At 41.7% G+C, this 19,939-nt stretch overlaps 1 protein-coding gene across 1 annotated transcript in view; it reads right to left on the reverse strand.

Annotated features, from left to right (window-relative positions):
• The window catches only part of PLPP4 (phospholipid phosphatase 4), a 779,443-nt gene that overhangs the window by 470,823 nt on the left and 288,681 nt on the right, over positions 1 to 19,939 (reverse strand). The window contains exon 2 of the mRNA XM_085602798.1: positions 19,238 to 19,346. Coding sequence (XP_085458924.1) covers positions 19,238 to 19,346 — 109 coding nt within the window. The remainder of the gene's footprint in view (positions 1 to 19,237; positions 19,347 to 19,939) is intronic.

Genomic DNA, 19,939 nt, shown 5'->3' on the forward strand with positions numbered 1-19,939 from the left:
CACTCGTCTGAAGGAATTTTCGAGTCATCAGTTTATTCAAGAAAGAACATGTAAACGCAGTGTCGTGTGCAAAGACACAAATATGGCTACATAACATTCAACGCGGTCATGCCAACTGAACAATGCATGTTCGTATGCAGGGAGAACTCACTACACGCCCCCTTGAGCGAAGCAATATGTAATAGGCAAGAAAAGAGAGAAAGCAGAGTTCAGTTTGGTCAGAGCAGGACAGGGCATAACCAATGCAGCGCCAAAGTCCTACAGTCCAATTAATTGCAGCATACAATTGTAAAAAACACAATGCATATATAGTAAACAACTCAAGCAGACCATCAGGAAGAGAAAAACGAGAAATAAAAGAAATGAATGTCGCGCCAGGGTGCTGTCCAGTAGCACAGGCGCAATGGACGACTATCCAGTCAATCCATGAATGTATAGGCAGCATATGTGGCCACGGCTTCCAACAGCCAATCGTTTTCAGGGCCACTAAAAGTCTCAGCCATCCAATTGAGTAAAGAAAAGGAACATACGTGTGCTCCAACCAACGGAGCCTCTAGCACAATCTGAGGGCACCCGGAATGTTCCTCCAAATAGCTCATGGACAAGAAGTCGTAGGCTGCCGCTGAGATGTCCCAATTACCCAGGATACCAAGCGCCGCTCCACACTCCATGATCCGGACACCATAACAGGACAACTCGTGAGACACTAAGGGCCGCATCAGTCGATCGAAATCCGGCACCGGAGACAGCATGTTGGTCAAGCACAAATCCAGAGGCCATTCAAAGGGACAATCCAGGCAGTGCAATACAGGTTGTACGCAGGTGAAGTAGGAATACCTGAAGGATAATCCATAAGCCAGGCTCAAAGTCGCCAATGGCAAAGTACCATAGAAGTCAAGCATCCTATCACGAAGAAGATGCAGACGGGACAGGCGCTCGTGTGGCACAGAAGGAGCAGCCATTCCGTAGTATGAAAAGTAAAAGCAGCACACCTTCCACCAGCGCCAGATGCAGCGGAACACCTCCAAAGATGCTCGGGAACAGTGAATGTAAAATGCCGAAATTACACAAATAATAGTGTGGAAGGAGGTCACGAGACCCGAGCCCCACATGTTCACACAAATTGAGCCAGGCCGGTCGTGGACGAGGCATTGATAATACATTGGATCAAAGAGCCGAAATGCAGGGGGAGGTCAGTATTCAGAAGCGCCTGTTCCTCAGTGCGCGTAGTAGCAACGTGAAGGACAAATATTTCACGAGGGAAGTCAAAGGCACCTGTTTGTGGGACAATGGCGCTCTATTCTGCTCAACTAGTTGGACTCTGCTTTCAAGGTTGGAATCGATGGTCAGATGGAAACATCCCGCCGCCCATGCGGGGGTGGAATAAGAACAGTATTGCAGCAGACAACTTCATGCGAGACAGTTATGTACGGGATTACCACTCACATCCCGCAGCAAACATCATTTATCATATTTAAATGAATACCGTTTGCAAGCACAGTGAAAGAAGGTGTAATCACAGGCACTGGGATACCTCGTAGGACGCACGCCGAAATCGGGGCTTGTACATTGCATGCGCCGTGTACTTGCATGTGCCCATTGTCTCATGCATGAATCCTAGGAGTGAGAGTGCTAGTGCTAATATCTATAACGGCTTAGGCCTTCTCCATGTTCGCTTGGTCAATGGCTCTCAGTCTGGAGGCCGCCTCACTGTGCGACAACTTGCAGACCTCGTTGTAAATAGCATACGCGCACCTTTTGGTTCTGCCACCCATGGGACCTTTCACAATAACATTCCATTCGGTATGCACATTGATGGAGTGGGTGGACTTCCTGATCCTGTAGATGTGCTCTGTGTCAGCTGGTGGACAGAGTGGGATGTGTGTCCCATCAATGCAGCCAATGTAATGGGGGAATGAATTCCTGAAGGAACGGGACAGGCAACTCTGGGATACACCACCCACCGCAGCTGTCACCACCTGCGAAATGCCGGATGCCAGCAGATGTGGGCTGCAGAGCACCTGCACATGTGGGGGTATGGCGTGCGCCCTTCTTATTGGCTGGTCCAGGAGTGGGTGTAGGTCCCTGCTTAAGTCCATGATGGTTTCGGGGTGTAGCCTGTACCTCTCATGTATCTCTGCATCAGTCAGCTGGAATAGTGTGATGCGCTGTCTGTGGATGCGTTCCTTCCGTCGCCAAACCCTCAGTCCTGCTGCCTGTAGACGTAGGCGCATTGCAATGACGTGCATGGCTGCCAGGCTGTCCACGCTGTTGCATTTTGGGATTGCTGAGCTGCACTGCTGTTGGTTACCACCTGCTTTCAATCCGTGTTAATTACCGACTCTTATTTACCGATTTTCCTGGATTTCTTATTTACCGAGTGCTCCTACATGTCATTTTAATTATTTCCACTTCATATTTACCACTTCATGTTTACCGATTCGTTAATTATGTATTCGGTAACTATGAATCGGTATTTACCGCCTCATATTTACCGAAAAGTGGTTTTTGGACTCCTACATCTCACTTGTCTGTATACCGGTCGGTAACGGCATATTTACCGAAATTCGGCCGTTACCGACCGGTATTTCGCTACCTACATGAGGCCCTTGGAGTCTAAGGGGTGGCCTGCCAGCTGGCCAGGTCAGCAAAGGCTACGGCGTCTTCTGTTCTGGTGAAGAACTGCCTGCAAGGTTTAGAGAACTCCGCCTGAGCTTATGCCAATTTTGATGCACTCACTCTGCGAAGATTTTTATTTTTCGTTAACAAACTATCAAAGCAAAAGCAGACGTTTGCTTTTGACATACCAAGAATTTTCTACCAACCCTTGATAGTCATTTCGTTTGTTTCCTAATCTGGACCACCAGGGACTACCAGGGACTCCATGATGTTTTCGAACAGGAAAAATGACATATCGAAGGGACTGCTCTAACTGATGGCCATGTGGCAGATGGGCTGTCAGTCAAAGGTTTACAACTGTGAAGCCATCTGAGGTTCTGCCTGCGGAAACTTCACCCACCGCTAATTTGGGCAGTCAATTTCGAGTTCAGTAGATGAGTTACCCACCAATTTTTGGCTGATGCCACACATCTGCTAAGCTCTAAATGACCCGCTTATTTTTTTGTATGAGTGACAATCTCTCTATACTCCTACAAACTCAGCAGCCCACACATAAAATATAGTAAATTATACACCTCTGAAGTCCAACACTTTCCCTTCTGTTGCACAGACTGGAGTGGGAATAGTCAAACTTACTCCTTTGAAGACCATTACTTCAACCAGTGTTGTGCAGACTACAGTGGGAATGATAATTCTTACCCTTCCAAATTTCAACGCTTTCCCCACTGTTGCAGAGGCTGAAGTAGGAATAGTACATTTTACCCCTCTGAAGTCCAACGCTTTTCCTACTGTCCACAGACTGGTGTGGGAATAGTAAATCTTACCCCTCCGAAGTCCAACGCTTTCCCTACTGTTGCATAGACTGGGGTGGGAACAGTAAATTTAACGCCCCTGAACCCCAACGCTTTCCCTACTGTTGCACAGTCAGGAGGTGGAATAGTAAATGTAATCCCTCCGAAGTCAAAGACTTTCCTTACTGTAGACCAGTTTGGAGTGATAATAGTAAATGTAGCCCCTCTGAAAGCCTACACATTTACTACTGTTGCATAAACTGGAGTGGAAATAGTATATCTATTATTCCCAGACTCCAGTACTTTTCCTAATATTGGGCCTGATTACAATGGCCGTTGGAACGCAGCGAGATTGGGACCGAATAACAATTAGTCAGTGGTCCCACCTGCAAAATTATGATGCGGCCGCTTTGTAGGCGATCAGAATCATGGCTTTTTCTTTTTCGGCTTGTGCTGCGATAGAAAAAGGGATGTTTTCAAACATCCATGCACCATGTGACAGGCACCATATGGTGCCGGGCACACTGGATATAAATGTTTGGGGGGGCACCACAGGTGCCCCGCAAGCCTAATAGCAGAGGCCCACAGGGGATGGTGACCCTCCTACACGCCCCCAAAGTCCCTTTCTGACAGTCTTTCCATGGCGGTCAGACCACCATGGAGAGGAGGTCAGAAAGGGGCCTTGTAATCCCAATAGCAGTGCACCATCTATATTGTAGGGAATATGATCCAACCGATGGGCTCACAGAGTCTATCTGAAGCATCGGTCAGTCTCTCTGACCGATGTGGTCCGACCAAATAACATCATAATGTGACGGTCCGACCATTCTGCTCGATGTCTGTCAGACCACCACTGACCGCCTGTCGGTGGAGGTTCGACAGCCATACTAGCCATACTAATGAGGCCTATTGTTTAAATATATCTATTATTATTATTTGTATATTTTGGGGAATTTTATATGTTTAAATTTATATTTATATAAATACATATTTAGATATTGCTTTTATTTAATTTTGTACACATTTTCAGTAAATGTCTTCTTGGATTTTACATTTTATATATTCTATTAATTTGGGAGTTTAATGTTTCGCTAATTTTTTATGTGTATAAGCAGTAGAATTTATTGAGTCCCTAAATAGGAATGACCTCAACTTACATTTTACATCAAACATTAGCAAAACCACCATAGTATTCCTGGACGTTGAAATATATGTAGAACATGGAAAGGTGGAATCCAGACTACACAGAAAGCCCACGGCAGGAAATGCAATCCTACATGCGAGCAGTGCACACCCTAACCATCTCATACAAAGTATTCCCTATGGCGAGCTCTTGCGTATTAAACGCATATGCAGCAATGAGGAAGCCTTAAAGAAAGCCCAACAGGAATGCATTAAAAGATTCAGATCCCGGGGTTATAGCAACAAATGTCTAGAAAAAGCACTTATCAAAAGTAATCTAAATGATAGGGAAAAGTCACTGGAAAAGAAACCTAAGCTAACGGTCTCTAATGATGCTCCAAATGATTTCAGATTCATTTTAGATTACAACCAACATCAATTGGCGATAAGAAAAATCATTATTAGGAAGTGGTACCTTATAAAACAGGACCCTATTATTGGTAAATTGGTACCAAAAAAAACCATCTATAACATACAGGAAAGGAACATCAATGAAAGACTCTCTAATTGATAATGACCCATGTGGTACACCAGCCAAGGGATCTTGGTTGGCACAAAAACAGGGATTCTTTAAATGAAAGACCTGCAAAGCCTGTCAACATGGGGTGTCTACAACAAATTACTCCACTCCTTTTGGCGGCCCTAACAAATAAATAACTAAAGCTCTTAATTGCAAAACAGACTATGTGGTGTATATATTTGGAGTGCCCGTGCAAATTAAGATACATTGGTAGCACTATTCTACCAGGTCATAAACGGGTGCTCCAGCATCTACGAGCCATCAAAAATAATGATCAGGCGTACCCAGTGGCGTGCCATTTTCAGGATAAACATGATGGCAACTGTAAAGATCTTAAATATTTTTTCATTGACTCTGTTCCAAGGAACCAAAGAGGGGGTGATAGGGAAAAATCCCTAAGACTTTTGGAGATGCATTATATCCTCAACTTAGACAGCAAACAACCTAATGGGCTTAACAGCTCGGAGGAGTTACATGCTAGCCTATAAATAACATAACGCTAACAGGAGGGATATACAAATACACCACATAGCTTTATCTCTTATTTTGAGAATTAATTTCTTAAAGCCGCCCACTAGCATACTATCATTATATTAAGAATAAATAAGAATTTTCTTGCTCACTTCCTCCTCCCCACAAATCTCTCTAACACATCAGTTTTAACTACCTTTGGTTTTAATTAGGTACAATTTGCACATCACACTTTTTTAAATATATATACATCTTATATGATATAAACAATGGTGCCATATAACGTTTATATTTTGTTTGTAACATTATATTTTGCACTTGCTAAAATGGCGACCGTTTTGTTCAGGAGTTTCCCAGCGATTTTGCATGGTTACAGTCCTCTTTCTTTGTTTATGAAAGGCGAAAGTATGTAATGGTGTTTTTTTACGGTGTATCGCTGTGTGAACAAGCCACGACAGTGGCGAAACGCGTCACGGCGAGTTTATGAAGTGAATAAACTCCCTTTTGTTTGGATTGAAGTTCGTTGTCTTTTTGCCAATTGCCATCCGAGAGCGCGAGTGGGATTCCGTTTTTGATAAATATTGAAGTGCCGGTTTTGCTCCGCCGGTCTCGCGCCACCCTACAATAGATTGAGGATACGAAAGGAGGATCTTGTTTTACATATATATATATATATATATATATAAAAATGTATTAAAAATCTTTTCCTCACTGTCCTGTCTCCTTCCCTTCCCTTTTCACTTTAGATGTTGGGGTATCAAAACTGTTCAACTCACAACTAATTAAGATCCAATAAGAAACAAACTGCTTTATAAGGTTGAGTAGATTCAGTATATTACAAAGGAAAAAGGCCAGGAACCAATTATAGGTTTGAATAATACAACATGAATCAAGAATGTTAGGGATATGTTAACATACATTTAATATTAATATTTATATTATATGTATTTATATTTATATATTTATTTATATATTTATAACATTGCCTTTTATTACTATTTCAGCTATTAAGTCGTATTTGAATGTATATGTATATTTATTTATTTATTTATTTATATATTTATATATTTGGAAATGATCAGTTGTATTTATGGCCAAATTTTGCACAGTGAAAACTCCACCATGTTAAGGTGTCAACTAGTAATATGCAGTTAAAATGTTGGAAATTTTCAACAAATGATGTACTTATTTGATGATTTTAATTCTCTTAGAGTAAGTTACCAGGGGATTTATCCCGATATTTTGAGTAACTTAAACTAAAATAACATATGTTGAACAATTTATGTTAATACGATATGCAACACAAAATGTTATGCATTAGGAATCAGGTATTTAATTTTGCCCAATCACATTGAAGAACACAAAATAGAAAAGAATGTAACCTTTTAAAAACCAAATGCCATTGGTAGATCTGCATCATGTGATCAAGTCCCCCAGGAGGGATGAAACGCGTAATGGCTGCCGTTCTATCTGTGAGATCCAAAGAATAAACGGATATTGAACCAGAATCCTGTGGTCCGTGCTCTCTTTACTTGGCGTGATAAAGGAGAGTGCTTTCGAATATATATATATATATATTCACTGAAAAAACCATAGGTTTCAGGCACGTTATAGTTAGGAATTAGCATTTAAAAAATCTTAGAAATTCACTGAAAAAACCATAGGTTTCAGGGGCGTTATAGTTAGCTGGACTTTTCACTCGTACAAAACCATTGAAATTCCCCCGTTATAGTTAGTTCAGCTAACTATAACTCGCGCGCCCACAATGCACTGCTGATGACGTCACATATTACATCACTCATGACATGGTCAGTGACATCACTCATGACATCACTGATGACATCTCAAATGACATCACTGATGACATCATCCAGTGAATGTGTGTTTTTCTGAAAAGTACATATGTTTTATATATGTATATCTCAAGGTCGATGGAAGAATAAATGGGTATATAAGTGTCTAAATGGATGATTTGTTTTTGAAAAATTGATTGTATAACTGACTGATTAAGTGTATCTTAGTGAATACATTGCTTAGTGAGTAATGTTTAAATATGTAAATATCTGTATCAGTCTCTCACTTTGTGTATAAGTGGCTGCATGGGTTGGTGAGTAGCTACATGAGTGTCTATATAGGTTATTAGATGGTTTTTTGAGTATCAGTATGAGTGTCTGAGTGTCTGTATGGTTCGGTGGGGGGTATTACGTAGTGCATAGGTGCATGAATGAGTGACTCACTGTTTGTGTTGAAGACAGCATGTGTGCAGGACTGTATGGGCGGATGAGTGTGTGCATGGGTGTGTTAGTGAGTGAATGACTGTCTCAATAGTGTCTTTATGAGTAACTACATATGTTTTAAACTAGTATATGTGACTATTGGTGTATATAAGTGAGTATATGTGAGAGTGAGAGATTGAAAGAGTTCCTGTATGAATAAGTATGTGTTTCTATAAGTGATTGTTTAAAAGACTAAGTATGTGTCAGTTTCTGTAGAAGTAAGTGTGGTGGTGTGTGTATAACTGTATATGCAAGTAAATGGATGTTTGATTCTTTATTAGCATGAGTGACTATGTGTGTGAGTAACTCTATGGATGAGTGGTGTTGTGTAGAAGGATGTATAGGTGTATGAGTACATATGATGAGTGAGTACATGTATGAGTGACTGTATAGGACTGTTGGTGAATGAGTGGATGTGTATGTGGATCGTAGAATTATTGAATAGGTTGTTGTAACTGATATTGGTATGTCCATTGTTTTGAAAATTTTAGTTTCTACTTTTGAATGTGTGTATCAAAGGTTATATTAGGGGGAGAGGAGGTCTGCCACTCTATCACAAGGATGATGTCATCAGTGATGTCATTTGAGATGTCATCAGTGATGTCATGAGTGATGTCACTGACCATGTCATGAGTGATGTAATATGTGACGTCATCAGCAGTGCATTGTGGGCGCGCGAGTTATAGTTAGCTGAACTAACTATAACGGGGGAATTTCAATGGTTTTGTACGAGTGAAAAGTCCAGCTAACTATAACGCCCCTGAAACCTATGGCTTTTTCAGTGAATTTCTAAGATTTTTTAAATGCTAATTCCTAACTATAACGTGCCTGAAACCTATTGTTTTTTCAGTGAATTTCAAAGGTTTTTTAAATGCTAATTTCTTACTATGCCTACAGAGATAGGACATGTGAAGAAAGAAGAAAAAACGCACAGAAAGAAAAAAAAGAAATGCAGAAAGAAGCAACAGAAGTCCTCAAAGACGAAGAAAAGTGCAGGAAGAAGGATAACGTGCTGAGAGAACAAACAGAAGAGCAGAAAGAAGCCATGTTGCAAAATCATCCTGTACCCTCAACTTTTTCAGACGGATACTGGTGGTAACTGAGTCTGATTAACCAGCCCTAGAGCCAGTGCTATGTTAAAAGACACTCAGAATACAGTGAAAACACCTACATACACTAGGGAACACTATGCGTTGGGGTCCCCTTGTGATCAGCATGACCTCCTCTGTAAGCCCCTAGTATATAATAGGGCAGGGGATTAAAACTACCTCTTAAAACGCGCCACAGGGCGTGTTTGCACACATCAACTCAGGCACCATCCCCTCACTTCCCCACTGTGTAAACACGCCCTGTGGCCGTTTTGTGTTGGGAGATTAAGTTCATTTGAATCCTGAGGGTCCCTAGGGTCCAACTAGCCCACTAGGTACCTCCAGTAAGCGCCACAGAGCTGCGTTGCAGAGAGGTGTAAAAAGTGGCACGGCCTGGACCACCTCTCTGCAACTCAGCTCAGTGGCGCTTACTGGAAGCACCTGGTGGGCTAGTTAGCCCCCAGGGGTCCTCAGGATTGAAGGGGAATTATTTCCCCAACTTAAAACACGCCATAGGGCGTGTTTGCACACGTCACCTCAGGCCCCATCCCCTCCCTTCCCCACTGTGTAAACACGCCCTGTGGTCGTTTTTTAAGTTGGGAGATTAAGTCCCCTTGAATCCTGAGGATCCCTAGGGGCAAAATAGCCCACTAGGTAGTCCAGTAAGCGCCATTGCAGAGAGGTGTAAAAAGGTGCACAGCCTGCACCACCTCTTTGCAACGCAGAGCAGTGGCGCTTACTGGAAGCACCTGGTGAGCTAGTTGGCCCCCAGGGTCCCTCAGGATTGAAAGGGAATTATTTCCCCAACTTAAAATGTGCACACATCACCTCAGGCCCCATCCCCTCCCTTCACCACTGTGTAAACGCGCCCTTTGGCCGTTCTAAGTTGAGAGATTAAGTCCACTTGAATCCTAAGGGTCCCTAGGGTCAAACTAGCCCACTAGGTACCTCCAGTAAGCGCCACAGAACTGCGTTGCATAGAGGTGAAAAAAGGGGCGTGGCCAGAGAACACCTGTCTGCAACGCAGCTCCCTGGCGCATACTGGAGATACCTGTTGGGCTAGTTGGCCCTCAGGGACCCTCAGTATTGAAGGGGAATTAATTCCCCAACTTACAACTGGCCAGGGGGCGCGTTTGCAGAGTGCTGCAAGGAGGGGGCATGGCCTCCGGCGTGATGCCGGTCTTTTATTTATTTTATTTTTTTAAGAAGGAGGGCTGTGTGGCCCCCCTTCTTTTTCTAATTTACTGGCCCTGGAGACCCCATCCCCCAGGGCCTGCACCCTAACTTTTTTTGTTGAAAAAAATAAATTTGGCCCTCCCAAGGCCTTAATTGGCCCCGGGGACCCCAACCCCCGGGTCATGGCCTTTTTAAAAAAAATTCTTTAGGAGGGGGCTGCGTTGCCCCCCTCCTCAGGCCACTTATGGCCCCGGGGACCCCATCCCCCGGGGCCGGCCTTTTTTTTAAATTATTTTCCAAACCTCTGTGGGAAAAGCATGAGAAAATAGTTTTCTCTCAAACATGATTCATGATATCACAGCAGAAGGCTTTTTCACATGGTAAAATCACCATAGAACACACCACAATTCCTAAAATGAGTATGGTACCATCAACAAATTATTTATAATGTAACTAAAGTCTTAAAACCTTCCATTAACTGCAATGCTTTTTAATGAGGTGCTATCATGTATATTGGTCCCAAGATGGCTGCCAACACTTCTTGGATGAAGTGCTGACAGCCAATCAGATCTCACGGTGAGATGTGTGGTTAGGCTCCGCCCAGATATATATATGATTTTACTTTTGATTTTCTAAGGAACTACTGAACAGATTGACACCATATATGCAAAAGGCACATGCCTGACCTGAGGACTACCTCTTTGCCAAATTTCAAGTAATTTTGTTCAGCCGTTCGGGCTGTACCTTCGACTAAAGGTCCTATGGGAAAATGCATGGGGAAAACACGTTTTGGGACCCCCCTTTTTTCTCAGCCCCCGCTTGACGAATCACCCCGAGACTTTCAGGGTAGGAGCTGAGCGGAGCGCCCCATTAGTTTTGAAAATGTCACAAAGATAAGTCAACCGGCGCCAAAGTTATTCAAAATAGAATTTTCAATTTCCTATGGGAACTCGGTCCTAACTATAACTATCTACTGGCAACCGCCAGTAGATAATATTTATATATATATATATATATATATATATATATATATATATATATATATATATACACACACACACACATTTATATTGAAATAAAGCAACAATTTTTTTTCATGCGGCACGTTTCCCTTAAAGGAACAAGTTACTGAATCGCAATTTGGAGTTTATACATTAAATAAACCATTTTGCAGTCCCAAAAACGGCTCAATTCTGCGAATCATCCCTTTTGTGACAGACATCAAAATAGCCTATGGTTCTTTGTTTTCTATCTCCTTTTCAAAGATGCAAAGATACTGTCATGAAGTGTTTTTAAAAAAATACATCAGTAGTAAAACGTCCACTACAGTGAGTGCTTTTTCATTTTGTAATTTTATTTGTATGCATATCATGGCCATGTTTAGAGAGCTACAGTTTTTCTCTTTATTTTGTGGCGTATGCTTGCGGTAGAAAAAATAACCATCTCTCCCGCTTGCTGCGGCCAGTTTCTCATTTGTAGCAGGGATTATTGCTTTTCTGTACACCTCTTAAACCTCAAACTACTGATGAGAACGTTTCATTTTTTCCATCCAGATGATGGAGCCATTTGAGTGGTTTCGGAAAAGCAGGGGTCTGCCTTAGCTTGCTTTTCAATTAGGTCAGACTGAATTTTCATTTTTATCACAGATTGTTGTAGGGCAACAGACAATGACATGCAGTGACACAATTAGGCAGGGAAGATTTCGTGTAGGAGAACATTTTGATAAGGGAAAACATATACACATATTTATTAACATATATATGTATAAATGTATGCATATATATATATATATATATATATATATTTTAATTGAAAGCTTGTGCATGGATGATAAAACAATTTTGTGTTGACATAAATATGTGTTCAGTAATGGTACACAATCACAAAGCCGTTTACAGAACATAAAACAATCTTGATTTTAACACACCAGCTGTATCTGCAGTAAAACTAGTATGCACGCGCACCCACATACACGCACACGGATGCTCATTCAGAGCCACGCAGGTACATGCCGTATAAATTCAAAACATGAACTGAGTTTAAGTCGCATCCATTTATTACTCACTAGCTCTAAGGTGATGAAGGGGGTGCCAGGCCTATGAAAGCCCAAGCCTGCGTGCCAGGCGTCACTGACGAAGTTATGGCACTGACATGAGGGCACTATGATGGTACTTCCGCCGAATACTGAGTGTAAGGTTTCATTGCTAACTGAGGACCCAGTGTGCTTTCCTGGGGTTGCAAATCAATCACCGTGTTTGCAGAGGGACTGGTTTGTGATCTGAGACTGTTTTTACGCTGTGACAAACACATTAATTTATCTCTGTGGAAAAACTGTCATTCAGCAGGACTCGCAAAAACCCTGCCTGGTGCATATAAATGAGGCAGGATACTCTCAGAATCCTACTGAATGGCTACAAATGGAGGGACGGAGGTCTTTCAGGGACAGCGGGCCTCCGTCTCTGCATTGCTGTTCACAAGGTGCAGACATTGCTCCTTCTAATGTCCACTTTTATAAAATGGCAGCTGTCCCTCATGGACAGATTACACCTTTCCCTCATAGACAGCATCCACTTGGCAAAGGTATACTGTCCCCTTTCACTAGTCATTAAACCATCAGTGGTTTCAATTTACAAACGCTGGGACAATCCATTGCTACATCTCTCTGCGACACCCCCTTAACCTACCACTTCATAAGAGTCGCAGTCACTGAGAGGCATAAAGATATTTACGACTCACAATATACCTTTTGTACATCTTAAGTCAGGTTTTTGTGGTAGAACCAAGCGCATCTTTATTACTGACGCCTTTTAAATCACAGAGACAGGCTCTTTAAATGGGTTCTGTGAATAGGTGGGTTTATAGTGCCACTTCTGCACCAGAGATCCCTGGGACGTCCTGGCATTTGCCTCCAGAAAGAATTAGAAATTTGGCTTTAGGAGTCAACAACCCTGTAGGATCAAACTGTTTCTACTCAGGATGCGGCGCCAATTGAGCCCTCAGCAAAAGTGTGCTTTAGAACTAAGGGCAACATCAGGTGTGGGACCGAGAAAGAAAGCGCTATTGGCCACACGTCCTTTGTGTGCAAAGTGGAGCCTCTGAGGGAAGGAAGAATCAAGCTTAACAAAGTGGGGGATTTGACTTCACTGAAAATTGAAAAATATAAACTGAAATTTGCTGAAGGGAAAGGCCAGCCTCAATCTATGGCCTCTTGTGCAATGCACTCAAGCTTGACATAAGTTCTTCAAACTCTCACACTGCGGCTCCAGGATAACCCCCTGAATCTAGGCACTTTGAGGGGCCACTTCATAAGGGTTCAGGCTCCTGAGGACTCACTTACCCTCGTCGACTGCCACAGTGGTGATCTACAAACAGATCCCAGGGGAGTGTGCTGATACTCTACCGGTTCAACCCACCTGTACATATAGTTTTATCCCAGTGTAGCAAACTGAAGGCACATAATCTTACTCCAAAGAACTGTCACACTCGGAGCTAGCCGAGAACCCTCCACATTTTGTGTTTGTCCCCACGGCAAAACTACCATTAACACATCAGTGTCATAATACATTTCAGTTTAATACCTAAACACAATTTTCATATCTGTAAATTTATTTTGAAAATCACCTCTCTATTTTCTGGGGTATGATTCGTTCCCAGGACTGCCTTCTTATGGGGTGTCTTGTTATTTCACTATCCCAAACGATGTATAAATACGGACTCATGTGCTGGCCTCAGTCCCTTCAAAGGGAAATCGAGTTTTACACCTATGATGCCCAAAGACGCAGTGGATATATTCCAAGAGATGGTCACCAATGACCTAAAAAATTTGTACAGGGCAATCAGTCACAAGAAGGCCAAAATTAATCAACAAGAGTCAGAATACAAAAAACTTATGACAAAACTTAATACCAACTCAGGTTTGATAATTTGCACATCCGACAAAGGAGAGAATGTGGTTGTTTGGCCCAAGAATGAATACGAGTCAGAAGCAAGAAGGCAGCTTGCCGACAGTAACTGCTATGAAAAAATAAACATCAAGCGTTACAATGTTGCCAAAGAATCCCTTAAGAAAATGTTACACTCATATAAGAGACAGGGTTTGATTTCCAACAGCGAATTCAACTTCTTGCATAATGAATTCCCCACAATCCCCTCGCTGCGTCTCATACCGAAAATTCACAAAGCCACAAGGCCGGTACCTGGCAGACCCATCATTTCCGCTATCAACAGCATCAGTGAAAACACCAGTAGGTATGTGGACTATTTTTTACAGCCATTAGTTAAGAACTTATCCACCTACATTAGAGACACTAGTGATTTTATCAGAAAGTTGAACAACATTGAATGGAAATCCGGGTTCTTGTTAGTGACTCTTGATATAGAGTCACTATATACAAGTATCGAACATGCCACAGGTTTAATTGCCACCAAACACTACCTGGATCGCAGACCGATCAAATTCCATAACCATAATGCTATGCTTTTGGAATTAATTGAATGGGCTCTGTGCAATAATCATTTTATGTTCGGCAATGACCTATATTCCCAAAAGAGAGGAGTCGCCATGGGAGCTTGCTTCTCCCCCAGTTATGCCTGTCTTCATGTTGGCTGGTGGGAGGAGCAGGTTCTCATGGGGACACATGCGGAAATATTCAATTCCCAGATTGTCACATGGCTCAGGTTCATTGATGATGTTTTTATGGTCTGGAATGGGGATCTTTCTAGTGTAATGAATTTTATTGAGATTTTAAACAGTAATATTTTTAATCTCAAATTCACGTCGCATGTAGATCACAATTCAGTTGAGTTCCTTGATACTAGAGTCATGATTGTTGACAACAAAATTGAGACAACACTATATAGGAAACCCACTGCTGGCAATTCTATTCTGCACGCCAGCAGTGCCCATCCGCAGCACCTGATAAGAAGTATCCCCTACGGGGAACTCCTCCGCATAAAGCGTATTTGTAGTACACCTGAGGAGAGAACTAGATGCTCGGAGGAGGCTATAACAAGGATGAAGGAAAGAGGGTACACTGAGAGAATTCTGAGGGAGGCCTATGATAAAGTACAAACCATGCCCAGAGATACTTTATTAATTGATAAGTCCAGCATCCCCATTATCAATGTACCTGATCTGGTGGTGGATGATCCCATTTTGGACGTACCACGTTTAATTACTACTTACAGTAGGCAACACCTTAGAATAAGGTCTATTGTTTCAAAAAAATTGGCCCATTCTACTTACTGATGGTGTACTGGCCCCAATATTACCTTCTAAACCTGTGATCACATACAGAAGGGCTAAAACAATGAAGGGGGAACTCATGGGATCCAACAGGGACAAACCTGCTAACAGCACGTGGCTTAAACCTAAAAATGGATTCTTTAAATGTACAAGCTGCAGGGCATGCAAATTCGGTCAAAACACCACCGAATATCGTGTACCCTTTAGCCCCACTGTAAGACAAATCAAGGGCCACTACACATGCAAGTCAGAATTCGTGGTTTACGTCCTAAACTGAACATGTGGGTTAAACTATATAGGCAGTACAAAACTCCAAGCCCACACCAGAATCCTTCAGCACTTAAGAGCAATTGTTAACAATGACTCGAGCTACCCCGTAGCGCGACATTTTAAAAAGTATCACAACAATGACCTGAATTGTCTCAAGTACTTTGTTATTGACCATATTCCTGCACAACGCAGAGGGGGCAATAGAGAAAAATCGTTAAGACAGCTCGAAACAAGGTACATCCTTGAGTTCGACAGCAAGGCCCCCACAGGACTCAATAACTCTGAGGACCTGTAGAATTGTATATGACAGTATTAGATTATCTTCACGTGAATATACACATATATATCCTTTCAGACTAAAATCTGAAAGAGTCAAATGAGACATCCATTAACATCTGTTTTGTGCTTGGTCACTTGTTCCTTGATTTTAGTCTTCTTTATGCTATTTCAATTTTAACCACAAATAGTTGGTTAAACAAGGAAGTAACATTACTTATTACTGTTCAAATATTACAATGAGGGTTTACAATTGATGAACCATTTACTGACTTCTAAATGCGTATTTGTTTCTTGTTTTTTGTTCTTTTTCTCCTGCCTCTTTCTGCCTCCTGTTTGGTTACTTTTGCTTAGTCTACCGCTATCTCAACTGTCGCCCATATTCTTGCTGGAACCGATGTTTGTAACATCTTCAATGAAAATACACCCAATGTGGCCTCTACAAAGTCCATAAGCCATCATATGTCTGGGAACGTCGCGACTGAAGAAATTCATATCATGATTTTGGTGCAAACGCCCATTAAACTAATCCCTACAATTTGAAATTGGACTTTGATTTTGGACTTATTTGATGTTCAGGCCGGGACATTCCAAAAATCTCCATTGCTAAACACATACTGGTTCCTTTCTCGTGTTCTCCCATCCTTTTACTTTGTCACATTTTGCACTTGTTTTAAAAATTAAGATTCATATGAACGATATATTGTCATTAGGCTTTGAATTTTTATTTTTGCTTGTCAATTATTGAATCTTGTACCCATGATCATTTGTAAATTAGGTTGAGAGTTTTTTCTTTGCTGATCAATGTGGATATAATTATTGCGTATTTTGCACAAAAACATCTTGATATTGTTTTATAAGCGATTAAATTCGAGGGTTTTTATTAAATGTATTTTATACTTTTAAATAGTTTTATAGCTATCCCCTATTTATAATCAAATATCCTATGCAACTATTTGCAGTTTACACTTTGCAGCATGTTTTGCACATAATTTGCAATTTGCACTTCAACCTATGCACTTTGAACAGCTAGTATTTGCACCTTATTACTGATCATGTATTTGTACACCCCCATTATGCTATATAATGACAAACAAATTACGAGTATTTCTTCCATATCGCTCAACACCAATCATCACGTGACTTTAAAATGCTGTATAAAAGGATGTTCAGTATGGTTGTTACTTTATGTGATCAAGGCCACCTGGTGGCCGAAAGGAGTAATGACATGCCACGCCGTTACTAACCTTGAATAAATCTTTATGAAGCACGTCTGGTGTCCGTGTGCTTTTCCTCCTCGCCCGCTGGGAAGTGGAAGGATGCGCTTGATATTCATATATATATATATATATATATATATATTATCTACTGGCGGTCGCTAGTAGATAGTTATAGTTAGGACCGAGTTTCCATAGGAAATCTGAAAGTTCTATTTTGAATAACTTTGGCGCTGGTTGACGAATCCTCGCGAAATTTTCAAAACTAATGGGGCGCTCCGCTCAGCTTCTACCCTGAAAGTCTCGGGGTGATTCGTCAAGCGGGGGCTGAGAAAAAAGGGGGGTCCCAAAACGCGTTTTCCCCATGCATTTTCCCATAGGACCTTTAGTCGAAGGTACAGCCCGAACGGCTGAACAGAATTACTTGAAATTTGGCAAAGAGGTAGTCCTCAGGTCAGGGATGTGCCTTTTGCATATATGGAGTCAATATGTTCAGTAGTTCCTGAGAAAATTGCAGTTAAAAGTACATAAATATCTATAGGCGCGCACGTTGCGCGCACCTTAACCTGCGCGAGCGTAATTCTGATTGGTGGTTACATGTCAGTCAACGTTCGAATCGGTCGAAATCAGGAAGTGTCAGCTGCCATTTTGTGTGTTTTGTGTCTGACAGTGAAAAAGAAAGGTGGAGAACGTGAAAAGGGGGCAGGGTAGAGAGTTCCTGACCCCCTAGTCTTTGTCAGGGGGTCCCTGAAGGGCCCCGAAGGGTGAAAAAAACATTTTATTTTTTTTTTCAAAAAATCGCGGGGTGCGCGCACGGTGCACGCACGGTGAAAAACCTTAAAAAAATATATATAAAAAAATAGAATAAAACATACATAACTTAGCATTTAAAAAAACCTTACAAATTCACTTAAAAAACCATAGGTTTCACACACGTTATAGTTAGGAATTAGCATTTAAAAAACCTTGCAAATTCACTTAAAAAACCATAGGTTTCACACATGTTATAGTTAGCTGGACATTTCACTCGTAAAAAACCATTGAAATTCCCCCATTATAGTTAGTTCAGATAACTATAACTCGCGCGACCGCCACTCTATCACAAGGATGATGTCATCAGTGATGTCATGAGTGATGCCACTGACCATGTCATGAGTGATGTAATTTGTGACGTCATGAGCAGTGGATTGCGGGCGCGCGAGTTATAGTTATCTGAACTAACTATAACGGGGAAATTTCAATGTTTTTTTACGAGTGAAATGTCCAGCTAACTATAACATGTGTGAAACCTATGGTTTTTTAAGTGAATATATATATATATACATATGGCTTGAACTTATTGTGTTAAGAAGATGGATATCATGTAAAGATACCTCACAAACTTGGAATAAAACAAGCAGAACATACCAAGGATTGATATTTGGACTTTATTTGTTGCTTCTATTTGTGTGCTATTTGCTCGGGCTGCCAATTGTTTACTATCCCAAACGAACCTGTACAGTAAAGGCTGACACTACCTCGGCGACTCACACAGTGCACTGTGGAACAGCCCTCGACGTACTCACTGGGCTGCATTGAATGGTTATGACCCTGATTATTAACCTGCTCATACAGCTCTTGTATCTCATTGGTCCATAGACCTCGTAGCGGTAGGGCTCTCAAAGAGAGATACTCATAGATGTACAACATCAGCATTTCTATTGGTCAGGCCCCTGCCCCATCCAGCAACTCATTGGTTTTGCTAGGTAAGTGAGTTGTGCAAATGCCCCCCTGACCCATAAAATGCACTTTCCTTTTCACTTCAAATGCACCATAGATCCGATTCAGCATTGGTGTTATCTGAAATATATTAATTCCAGGCTCATCCTCGGGACTAAACAGTCCTTTGTTAAGAGTCTTTGTCTAAGGTGCCATGTAAACATTTATTTAAAGTAGCAGGCTCCATCACCTTATGTAGCTTCAATTTACTCTGTTCTTTTCCTGCTTCTGTCAACAGTGACTTTAAATCAAGTTAATCTGTGCAGTGCACTATGTAAGCGTAAATCTATGCATGAATGTATCCATAGGTAAGGTAGTTACACCGCAGGCCTGCCTAATTGTACTTACAAACATGAGGCGTGTGGGAATGTTGTCAGTCTGGACCAAAGGGTTCTTGTACAGCCAGATTTCCTCGGGCTGAATAACTCTCTGGAAAGGATCCAAAAATTCTGTAAAACTGAAAACACAGAAGGAAATTGATTTAATAATCTGCCCAAAAACATTATATGACATACATGAATATAGTCAGAGGTAGAGCTGGAATGATTTATTGATTTACTCCTAGAAGAGTGCTCTTCTCAAATTCTACTAACACGGGAGTGGCTCAACATGTATCAATGCGCCTTCTGCCTGGTTAATAGAATTGATCAAACAAGGCAGCCCTTGTCTCGTATTGATCAGCATAGGATGAACCCGCGAACCTTCATGCGACCTAAACCTGCACTCCACGTCCATCCTGTGTGGTGTCAATCCAGTCTCCGAGCCACTAAATCTTGGCTCCCATCATAGTGCGTTTGGGCTCCAAGCCACATATTGTGACTCTTCTTCTACGGCCTACCCCATGTTGTCCACTATGATTAAAGAGCTGCTTCTTGGGGTCTACTCAGCCCTTCACTGTTTTTCAACACTTCGGTCTTTAATTGCTTCTCTCCCCACTCTAACGCATGCCAATATTTACTCACTCTTTTGAGTAGGTCTAGCTTCAAGTCAAGCGTCAGCTAACCTAACACTCACATTTACCGTCACAAGATGACAGTCATGCTTCAGAAG

The sequence above is a fragment of the Triturus cristatus genome, chromosome 1_2 (assembly GCF_964204655.1).
Source record: "Triturus cristatus chromosome 1_2, aTriCri1.1, whole genome shotgun sequence".
Lineage (NCBI taxonomy): Eukaryota > Metazoa > Chordata > Amphibia > Caudata > Salamandridae > Triturus > Triturus cristatus.